This window comes from Ambystoma mexicanum, chromosome 1q, assembly GCF_040938575.1.
Source record: "Ambystoma mexicanum isolate Mex_15411 chromosome 1q, UKY_AmexF1_1, whole genome shotgun sequence".
NCBI lineage: Eukaryota > Metazoa > Chordata > Amphibia > Caudata > Ambystomatidae > Ambystoma > Ambystoma mexicanum.
Genome location: NC_090922.1, coordinates 642,210,043 through 642,222,231, shown reverse-complemented (window position 1 = coordinate 642,222,231; position 12,189 = coordinate 642,210,043). Strand labels below are relative to the sequence as shown.

General features: G+C 45.3%; 1 protein-coding gene across 1 annotated transcript in view; it reads right to left on the bottom strand.

The window, feature by feature from the left end:
- KIF14 (kinesin family member 14) overlaps window positions 1–12,189 on the bottom strand; it is a 1,355,767-nt gene that overhangs the window by 491,759 nt on the left and 851,819 nt on the right. Inside the window, exon 20 of the mRNA XM_069641230.1 lies at window positions 9,140–9,233. Coding sequence (XP_069497331.1) covers window positions 9,140–9,233 — 94 coding nt within the window. The remainder of the gene's footprint in view (window positions 1–9,139; window positions 9,234–12,189) is intronic.

Here is a 12,189-nt window from a genome sequence, read left to right as displayed (position 1 = left end):
CTATGTACTGAATGATTGTGCTTTCAACTGTTAGATTACCCAGGTCTTCGTGTAGTATGCGGTTGAATATGCTGGGACTTTCACAGTACCCCTGTGGTAACCTGCAATGTTCATATCTCCTCCCCCCTAGTGTGAATGTTGTCAAGTAGCTGCTTTCTTCTGCCAAGGGGATGGAGAAAAATGCATTTTTCAAATCAACTATTGTGAAATGCGATGCCGTCTTCGGGATACTGCACAGTATGGATGCAGGGTTCGGGACCAAAGGGAATTCTTTTTGTATGACATCATTTAGGGGGAGTAGATCTTGGATCATCCTCCAAGCCCCTCCCTTTGCTTTTTTGATCGGATAGATACAAGTTTTACATGGGGAGTTTGAGGGCACTATTATCCCCTGTGCTAGCAATGCACTTACTGTCTCTTTTATCCCTTCCTCAGCTTCGCGGGACAATGGGTATTGCCTCACTCGGGGCACAATTGCCCCTGGTTTGAGTTTTATTACTACTGGTGTTACTCCATGCAACAGCCCTACATCATGGGGGCCTGTTGTCCACAAATTGTTTGGCACCAGTCTCATGTCATCATCAAAAAATGGCGGCGGTGCTCCAACCACTGCCATCAACTGGACGGGCACTTGTCTTGTTTGAATTAAAATGTCACATGGTATTGCTATTTTCATTATTATTTCGCCATCACTCTCTGAATCAGAAAAGAGATCTTCATCGGACAAGTCACGTAGGGCGATATCAGCATTAATGCACAGTACAGTGCGCCATTCACACCAATCTATGTCCATCCCAATTACTGCAATCCTTTTAGCGGATACTTGCACAGCATGCAGGTCTAAGGATACCACTGAACCTGGTGCTATGTCTGGGCGTACTATTGGGCGGAAGATGAATTCTGACGGTACCCTCCACTCTAACTTTTTTAACTCGGGTACTACTTGGGCTAATGTTTTTAATCCTTCAATAAACATTCTTTCTTCCACTGGCATGCCGTGTATTTCTGGCGCTGTTGCTCGGGCATGTACCACTAGCATTACATGCAATGGGCATATTCCTGGGGTTGAGCACACTATCCCTCTTTCTGTGAACGATATTGTCATATTAAGCTTGCTGAGAAGGTCCCTTCCAAGCAGGTTTATTGGGGATTGTTCATAATAAAGTAAGGGCGTTTTTACCGTTTTGCCCCCTACTGTCACATCTAAATCTTCTGTGTAAGGAACTTACAATTACAGCCCCAGAGAACCCCTGCGTCTCTAACTTCCGGTTAGATAGCGGAAACCGGCCTTCACGGATACATGATTTCTCGGCTCCCGAATCCACCATAAATATGAACTGCTTGTCCCCTATCTGCGCCCCTACCAATGGTTCCTCCGCTGCAATGTAGGTGGTAGATAGAACATGACACGCAAGTGTTCTCTGTGGGCTGTCCTATGCTGGTTGTCCCATTGCCCCCCCTGGCTGAAGACATTTCCTGAAACTACTGATACACCACTATAGGGGGCTGGTGCTCCATTGGCACTTGTTGCAAAGGGGTTGCCTGGGGTGTATTGCATATTGTCTTTGTTTTGTGGGTGATTCTGTGTTCTATAATGTTGTGCTTTTCTTTGCTCTGCATACCCCTGTTCTTGTTCCCTCTGTTGTTGTCCCATTGGAAGACCGTATGGGCTTCCCGGGTGGGGGTTACCATATTGTTCCATCTCTTGAAATCCGTTGTTTGGTCTGTTTCTGCACTCTCGAGAAAAGTGTCCCCACCTCCCGCAGTTCCAACAACTTCCCAGCGCACCTCTGGGACCCTGCCATCCACTCCCTCCGTTTCCCCCGTACCCTTGTCCACCCCCTCTGCGACCCCTGTACCCACCTCGTCCCCCTCGAGGGGTCCTATCTTGCCACTGCGGACCTCCGTTCTGCTCCTGCTCGTTCCACTGTGGTTGCCCTGTTCCTGCCCAATTCGTTGCCATCCTCCTCTGTATTGCTACCAGCCCCTCCTCCTCTTCTTCTTCTCCCTCCCTGCTGTGTGGGAGCGGGGCTACTGCTGCAGCCAACTTCACCAGTTTTGTTTGTACTAACTTTGCCTCGTCTGCCAATCTTTTTTGCGCTATTTCCTTTTCCCTCTCCTTTATCCTTTTACAGTGGTGAACTATTATGCTCTGTATTTCGGGCCACCCTTTCGCTTCAATACCTGCAATTTTGTCAAGTGCTTTTTGTACCTCTTTAGGGAGCCCCCTCTTTATTATGAAGTAAAATAATGAGGTTGACTGATACCACGGCGTGCCCGTTTCCGCTCTCCACATCTCCTGGACCCGAAAAATGTAATCCATAGCATCTTCTCCATCATTCATCGTACATTGCATGACACACTGCAAATCTGGGGTGTCTGGAAATGTTTCTCTTAATGCGTCCCACACCCTTGCAGGCACTGTGTTAAAAGAGGCTCCATCATGGCGATCGCAGTCTAAGGTTACCCCCGGGAAGCATACTCTATCAGCTTGATCCCCAACTGCCGATACTAGCAGACTTTTCACATTACCTATTGCTAGTGGTACCCCGCCTGTGTGTTTCTCAAATGTATATATCCACTTGCTTGCCCCTCATGATAGCGGTGGTAATAGCTTTAACAAATTGGCCTTGTCCATCTGAGCCCAGGGTATGTAATTCGGCCTCCCTCCTCCCCTGTGTATTAGTGGGAGTTGTAACCTCCCCTTTGTTGCCTTGCCTGTACTCACCTTCATTCCTTTCTTTCCTAGTGGAGCCATTTTCCCCAACCTATTCCTTAGTCGTCCTGTCCATTCTTCTTCCATTGTTCTTCCCGAACATGCACCATCCATCCCCTCATTTCCTCCTCCCATCGCCATACTTAACCTTTCACCTTCCTCTGAGTCCTCTTCTATATCGCAGCATAGTTCCTCTCTACCCCCTATGGCCATTATTTCATCGTCAGTATGCTCCCCCCTTTCCTCTAGTTCAATTATTCGAGTTGGTTCTTCTTGTATTCTGAACAGTATCTCCCCCTTCTTCCACCCTTCCTCAATTGTTTTATCATGACCCTGTGTTCTTGTTGTCAGCTCTGACCGAGTAGCGTTAGCCCCACTCTGTTCACATATGCTTTCTATCCTCAAGAGCTCATCTTTTGCTATGGAGAGCCTAGACTCTAAGTCTTCTGTTAGTTTCTCTATATTTACTGTGGGTGTACTTACCTGGTCGCGCTGTCTATGGCTCTAATAAGGTGGGGGTGCAGTTGGCCCTCTAGTCGTAGAGACTGTTGTTGGGGGCACATATGTGGGTCGCTATATCCTTCTGCGGGCACTGGCTTATTCAATATTGGGTACAATCTAGTTACTTCTACTGGTGGTCCCCCTTCTTGCAACATCTTGTCGTCTTCAGGTATCAGCAATGGATTATCAGTGGTAGATGGCAAATCAGTTCCTAGCTCTCTTTTCTTTTGGGAGGGGGCACTTCTTCAAACAATCTCCATAGATCTAATATTTCTTTCCTATTATGTAACTGCTTCCCCTTGTATTTTATACAAATACATGTTGCTACCATATCCAGGACACTCTTGTCAAACGATCCTCCTTCTGGCCATATTTGGGGTAGCCCTTCCCCCTTTAGTTCTGTAATCCACTGATCGTGATATTTCTTGATACGTTCAGCATACCCAGGTAGATTCTTACAAATATGGGTCCGGGGTGTTTCTGCCCCCATGGTGTCTAGTCGCCCTATATTTCACTAGATATATCTATATATATATATATATATATATATATCTCTACGTGTAGGGATCTGTGTGTTTTCACCACCTGGGCAATATGGGAATGGGTGTGCACAGCTTATACTCTGTATAGTGTAGGGGGCACATACGAGAGCAAACCACTTTTTGTACACTACCAATATCTTCAGCACATTTATTCAACAAATAGTTTACTGCATCGGGCTCATCCCCGTAAAATGTCTTCTGGTCACACTTACCATGACCGCACCATAATTATGCACATTTTACCATTATTCCATATTCGTCTTAGCAAACTATGTTCTGACACACATGATGCATATAGACCAGCAAGCAACACTCTATTCACAGTTCAACTCGTAATCCTTTTCCTCCCTCCCTAGTTGTCTCCTTCTTTCTTACTTTGATATAGACTCCTCTTTTTACTTAGGTTATCTTTTCCCTTTTTTTTTTGTACTAACCCTGTTTTTTCCCCATAAACCCAGAGAGAAGAATAGAAAGAATAGCAGTTACTAAAGTATTCACTGTGTCACCCTATTTTACCAAACACCTTTATCTTATTTTTCACTTCTTCATATATTCCCAGTACTAGTCAAGATAGCACTATGCAGCGTCGACTTCTACCCCCTTGCGGAGCTAGGTTCCCGTCCCTTTATCTGTTTTCACCTCTTGATCCGAATGGCCATATGCAAAGAAAAAGTAAAGAAAGTCTAGAGTGGTTCTTAGTATTCCCAAAGTGTCCCTTTTTAAATGACCTTGTTCCCTGTCCTGTTTTCCTCCCCTGCTCCTTTTATGGTCGCTCGCACTTAATACTCACGTGCCCGTCTTGAACCGAGAGTCTCCGAACTGGGTCCGTCCAGGCAGCGCTGCCGCACGCTCAACGGTCAGCCCCGGCGAGCGGTACTCAAAGGGGATTTTTCAACCGGGATCCCGTACCCTCTCTCTGTTGAGTGCGCACTTCTAAGCGTACCAGTCGCCGTTGGCGGGCAGCCTACCGGAGCCGGCGCACCATGCGTATCCCTTTTCGATAGGAGATTTTCGTGCCAAAGGGGACGGTAGGGATATATTAAGAAAAATAATCACGCTGTCGGGGTCACCACTGAAGGCGAGCGTCCCCAGATAGCACGACCCTCCCCACAATGAGAGGCAGTAATGGACTCTCCCAAGATGGGAATAAGGCTAAGACAAAGTGCGGGTGAGCTTAATTGGAGTTTATATAAGTCAAAATAGGGCATGCAAAGGACTCTGCAAACTCCGAGAGCGCTCTGTCTGACACTAGCAAAGACAGGCGTATATATTTACAAAACGCGTCATAAGAAACTACACACTATAGGGAGCACATGTTCGTGGGTATTGGGTGGCGATGACTAACTATAGGTGCAGCTGTGATGTGTTACGCCGTGGTTGGTGGACGTCACTGGGTGCCAACGCGGGGCGGGCAGGTCAGCTGGGCTCATCCAGGCGGTGCCAGGCGTGGCCAGTGTCATTGATGAATGTCTTCCTTGGCTTTCTGCCCTAAGGGCCACGCACACCCCATTCATTCAATACCGCAATGTTATCTTTCCCTGTAAATCCTACAATAGGTTATCCTACAGGTTAATGCAACACAGGAGGAATGCACCTAGAGTGGGGTCCTTTGGTGATACATCAATACATGGTTACCATCATCCTGTTGGCCGGGTATCATAGGTCCCGAGGTTGGGTCTAAGGGCAAGGGGTGAGCTGTCCAAGTTTTCATGTATCGTTAGAAGTCATTATGAATGTGTTCCTCCAGTGTTGCTATAATATTGGGTGTCCTACTTTTACAGGGGCCATTAACCCGGGGTGAACCGGTGGGTCGGGGAGTTTAAGACAGGGCACCTCTGGCCTGCGTTTATGGCCGGGTTTACTGCTGGGTTGTAAATAATTCAGGTGGCTGGCCGTGGCCATGTAAGCTGCGGGGGAACGTGAATGCTTGAAGCGGCTCCAGCCGAATTGGGGGAGGTGAGGCGGAGCAGCCCGGGCCTCTGCCTTTTCGTCTGGCAGGCTTCAATGGGGAGGGAGGGGAAATGGCCTTGGATATGCCCACAATGGTATTCTCCTCGTGTGTTGCAGATTATATAAAAAAGGCATAAACATTCATATAATGTACAATACTCTGAGTTTTTTTAACAGCTTACATTTCTACATCGTTAGTACCTTTACATGGCCATTTCAAATGCGTTACCTATACCAATTTTGCTATTGATAACTATATGTTAAGTATTTAACAACCACGACATTTTGTTACACTCTATGCATACACGATAAGCGAGGTAGTATTAAGGTTGGTGGAGTGCGCAGGAACAACTGGCCAATAAGACTGATTGCATTGACACATGGTGAGCTTGAACATTCGAATACATTCTATGCGCTTTCTTACACAATTTACATGAGTTCCCAGTGTAGTTGCACTTGATTTCCGTTGCACTCTAGCAGCATTAGTTCAGTTATGGTATGGGGCCTTGGAGTACATTCTTCTCAGAGAAACATATAACATAGAACCCGGGACACTTCTACCATTTGCACATAGCTAAGGGGATATGGGTATTTCAACCAGGATGCCACATGAACACACACTCTGCCTTCTTCATGGAGTTTACATATTTTATCAAAGGGTCATGGAGAAAAGAGTTTCATCACAGGCAGTTTGCATATTGGTATTTAGGGTCTCTACTTTTGTTGGGGGACCATTTTACAGTTCTTTTCCACCCCGGCCCTGCTGGCCGGGTCATACTGTGGACAGTGATACACTGCGGAAGGTGAATGTTACAGTGTTTGCTTCTAGCACTAGCTCATGTCCGTCTGTTCGTGGGAACGGGCTCTCAGCGGATCTGCCAGGGAGCTGCGGCCACAGGGACAAGTGCGAACTCTCCAAGGGTGGGGGCCGTGCTGCGGCGCACAGGGGCTCATGTCATTCTGGTTTCACAAAATGGTTTCCAGGGCCTAGCTTAATACAGCACATTTGGTCAATGTGTCAGCCAGTGGTCCACCCGCCAGCTAGGCCCTGGTGGCAGGGGGGTCCCTGACGAGCCATGGACTCCACAAAGTGGGGGGGATGCAGGGGAGGGGGGTCTCTTGGACCTATCCTCCCATACACCTGTTAACACTATTCTGTCTCCTCTTCCTCCCTCTTTTGCTTCGTGTCCTCCTTCCAGGCTTCCCATTTGTTCCACAACTTACAACCTGGGACTCTATTTAGACACTGACCACATTTCTTTATACTCACATGCCTGTCGCTATCACTTATATAATATTTGGAAAAGGCCGTTCCTTCTTGACTTTTGATGCTACTAAACTCTTGAAATCTTCCCTAATTTCTTCCAGATTTTTCTACTGTTCCACTGCTCTTTGGGCTTCCTCTTACCCGTCTTGCTCCTCTGAAATCTGTTTTCAATGCTTCGGTCTACTTTTTCTTTTTGCTCCCCGTGATTCTATTTCTTCTTCTCTTTCTACTCTTGACTGGCTCTCATTCCGGTCCCGAATTAAATTTAACTTTCTGTGTCTGGTCTACAAATCACTTCATGGTCTTGCACCCGAATATCTTTCTTAGTTGGTTTCATTTTATTCCCCTTCTCACTCTCTTTTCTCATGTTCTCAATTTCTTCTTGCTGTCCCTCGTCCTTTATGTGCTCAGTCACGTTTTTGTTCATTCTCTTTGCTGGTTGCCTTGCACTGGAATTCTATCTCCGTTTATTCTTTATTTCGGGACTCCTTGAAGTCTTACCTACTTCACTCTGGTTAACATAGCAGATTGCTTTTGTTAATTCTCACTTGTATTGTATTATTTTATGACCTCATGTACAGCGCTTTGGCTTAAAGCACTATATAAAACTCAAATAAAATGCAAATACAATCAATGTCAATTTGTAGGTCTACATTGTGGAGTATTTTTTGCATTACATGAAATATTTCTTCATATTACCTTTTCTATCTATATATATTTGTGGAAATTGGGATGAAAACATCCTCGAAACAATAGCAGGCAGGCTGCACTTTCTTTTCTATTGACATGCTGCCTGCATTCCTGTGGAATATGGTGGGGGCCGTCCCCAGCATTCATTGAAAGTTAGGGGACCACCTTTAATTTCTTGATTTAATATTTAAATGAAGAATATTCAGATTAAAAACAGCCCGTTTCTTGTCCCAGATTTTGGGGCTTGGATTGTCGTGCAGGGGACAGAGTGGGCAGTGGGGATTAGATCAGGGATACTTTTTCCATGAAACAAACAACAAAAAAACAAACAAAAGTAAATATATCATTTAAGAGAGAAGTAATTCCATCAAATCGGGAGTCGGGAAGCAGGTGCATAGAGGGATCTTAATTCTAGAGTCCCATTATGCCCCTTACTGAAGAAAATGTTTCTGTGATTCAGCTGACACTGCCAAATATATATCGGAGAGGAGGAATATGTGGGAGGACGCAATAGATTAAAAGAAACAGAAAAGCTAATCTGTGGAAACTGCATCATTTCAAGACCCTCCAATCCAGACTGATTACTATGCATTCATGAATAAGAGCCCAGAGACCCACTCTGCTACACTGAGACGTCTTTGTGCATCACGTGTTCTTAGGTCTCATTTCAAAGAGTTTTGTTACAGAGAAACTAAAATACAAGGTAACAATGCCCTACAAGGCACATCATCTGCCACAGTCCATCTAGATCTTTCAAGCACAGATCAGTCTCAGTGGCTTGCTCAACTAACGGGTTTCATTCAAAGTCATATTTCAAATGTTTTTTTTTCCTTCAAACTTTAATGGGCCTTAATAGAGCTTAATACAGTTCTTCCCCAATACTGTAATGCCACCTCTCCATAAAACAGTTAACCTTATTTTTTACCCACAAGTATTTTTGTTTCATTTTGACCCCACAGAGTTTCTAGCAACATATTCCTGTTTTTGCAATGTTCTGCATCTCAGTTGTCCCGATTTCTTATGCAGATTTGAAATATGCTGGGCTGTGTTTTACATTCCCATAATCTTTCAAAGCCTTGATATTGACGAAAGTAGCAAAAGAAGAGCTTTAGTTACCACTGGCCAACCTCTCTTTTTAATACCCGTATATAGACCAGGTCAGTGACCTCTGCTCAAGGAGTTATCAGTCGATCTTTCAGAGGAAGATCCTATAATAGAGAACCAGTGTTCCAGGTATTCGCCTAACATTTCACTGTTTTCATGTAGATTCCATGAGCAGCAAAGATGTTGATTGGCTTTAGCTCAATGCATGGAAATTCAATGGAATAACAATCGTACACACATGATAACTGATTCCACGTTACTTAAAACTACTACCCATTTTCCAAGACCTGAATCATAAATGTATTCTTCTAGTAAGTAAAAATTTACATTTTCCTTTTAAATAGATTAACCTCATTATAAGATTCTTACCTGTTGAAAACAGTTTCTTTCCTTAATTTGCTGCTGATGGTGTTGGCTTCCTTAATCATCATGGACAGTTTCATGGAATTCCAGTTGGGTGTGGCTTGAAAAAAAACAAAAACAAATTCAATCACCCAAAAGAATATCAGAAAAAAAAGAACACTGGTTTCACTTATGATAGTTCTAAATGAAAACATTAATAAACGCAAACAATGTGAAATTAGTCATTAAGAAACACTGACAGAGAAGACAGGGTGATAGCTTAAAGTACACCCTAAGGACTGTTCGCAATCATGCCTTGGCACAGGAAGCTAAAGTGAGTTGTTCTTGATCAAACCATGGTTGAGCTGGAATATGAGTTCACAATTTACAGACTCCACACCCAATGCCCAATTCTTGAGTGAATATCATGTGCCATAATAAAAGAACACATTACTTCCATATGTTCTGATGGATGTTCCTCGTACAAAATTCTATATCGATGATATGCATCTCCCAGCGCAACTGCTCTTCAGAAAGTTTTCCACCGCCTGGACGCAGAGCTGAGCTCTGCGTCGGCTACCCCAACACCTCTACGTGGCTGACATTACGCCTGAGCCGGTAAATATTGAGTTGTGCCTCTTGATGCATAACTTACTTGCCTGTAACTCTGGTTCTTCGGCATTGTATCTTTCATAGATTCACAAACTTTTTATTTGCATTTTTAAACAATACATTTCAACATTAGGTGAGCCCCCCCCCCTCCTTTGGCCCCCTACCCCCAGGTCCGGATTCGGTCCTTGGCTCTACTCTCTGCTCCTGTGAGTATCTCCACCATGCTCTTGGAAGAATTATGTGGCATATGCGTGTCAAGGTCCCTCTGTAGGTTCTACCCCCTCCAGTTTCGGTGTCCTCTAGCGGTCATACCAGTCCTAAGAGGCGCATTCTCCTTGGGCACCAGGTCCCCCTGGGCCTACTCTGTAAGAACTCCAGTACCCTTGACCAATCAGTTAAGTAGCTATGGTGATCGCCTTGCAGGGAGTATGTTAGCCATTCGAGAGCTGTGAAGATCCATATTTTTCCGACACATTCATGTTCAAGCTGGGGCTCTTTCAAATTCCACTTTTGAGCAAGCGCCAGTGCCCCCGCCATCATCAGGATGACATGTACTTTGCGTTCCGCTTTCGCTGGTAATTCTTCCAGTACGCCATCTAGGCCAATCAGTGCCATACCTCGATTGCCTCTTCCCTTTACCCCCAGGGTATGTTCTATTACCTCCTGTATCGCCCACCAGTAGTCTTGTATACGGGGGCAATCCCACCATATATGGCTCCATGTTCCCTCCCCCCCCCTCCTGCAATCCCTACACAGTGTTTGGATTCCCTGGGATACATGTTGTGGAGATTCACCGGGGTTTAATGGCCTGTAAGGTCAGTTTTACCCATACGTCCTGGATCATCTGGAGGGACCTCGTAAGCTTGGGTATATTATACCCAAGCTGCCCATAGTTTTGCCCAGTCTGTCTCCTCTATTGGGTGTCCTATTGTCGCTTCCCACTGCTCCATGCATCTCCTTTGGGCCGGATCTTCCCCCTTTTTTCATGTGAGCGTATATTGTTGCAACTACCTTCCTATCCCTGGGATCTGTAGTCTGATATTTCTCCAAGGGAGTTAAGTCACGCGTCATTACTCCCTTCATAATGGGATGCTGGAGCCAGTGCCTTAGTTAGGCATATCTAAATCTCTGCCGCTCTCCAACACCTAAGTCTGCCTTACATTGGTTGAAGGACTTCACCTCTTACCCCTCAAACATGTCTCAGATCTTTTGGCATCCTCCTTCCTGCCAATCATTAAAAGCCTTGCCTCGCCACCCTGGGTTAACTGTGCATTGCCAAAGATCGGTGTTAGTGCAGACGGATAAGAGGTAATGTGGGTGCATTTAATGGATTCTTTCCAGGAGTTTCCCACTACAAAGAGTATTGTGCTGTTGTACATTTTTGGGCGATCTCTCTGCCTTAGGCTTCCACAGTACCTCCTCCAAGTTCTCACCTGCCACAGCCCTGTCCATTGGTGTCCAAACCTCATCTCGGTCGCCCTTATGCCAGTCTCCAATTACTCTTATTTGATCAGACAGATAGTATGCTTTAAAGTCTGGTTTCCCCAGCCTCTCTGTTTCTAGGCATCGTCATTACCCTTTTCGCTACCCTCGGTCTTCGGTTCCAAACAAATTTACTTGTGTACTTTTGGATAGCTCTGAATATGGAGGACGGTACTGGGATCGGGAGGGCCATGAAATAATATAACACCTGTGGGAGTATGACCATCTTTAGGACGTTTATTCTACCTAGCCACATTATGGACAGCGGATCCCAATCTATCAATTTGTTCTTTAAGGTCTCTAGAAGCGGTGGCTAATTCGTCATGTAAAGTACGTCTGTTGTCTTTGCTAATTTGACTCCCAGGTACATTATAGCCTTCCCTACCCATCTGTACGGGGAACCCTCTTTAAGTTCAGTCTCTGCGTCCTTTGGGAATGTCAAGTTCAGTATTTCGGACTTGTGTGCATTTATTTTAAGCCCTGCAACAGCCTCGAATTGTCGCATCTCGTCATCTATTGGCTTAGAGGGAGATTTCTGGGTGAGTTATTGATGATAACAAGTCATCCGCGAAGGCAGCTATTTTATGTTCTTTATCCCCGAATAGCACCCTCGCTATTTCCTTGTTGGCTCTCATCGATGCCAAGAGGGGCTCCAGATGTATTGCGTACAACAAGGGTGACTAGGGGCAACCTTGCTTTGGGCCCCGCTGAACCTTGACCGGTTCTGTTATCTGGCCATTAATGGACAATCGCAGCAGAGGGTGTTGGTAGTTAGCTTCAACCCTAGCTAAGAATTTGTCCCCGAAACACATCTTTTTCATGGTTGGGAACAAAAAACCCCACTCAACCATATCAAAAGCTTTCTCAGAGTCCAGGGCTAGGAGAATGGCTGGGATCCTTTTTTATTGGCCTTTTCAATGAGATGCATAATTTTTCTAATGTTGCTGGTTTGTCGGCCCCTGACGAACCGTGACTGGTCTGTG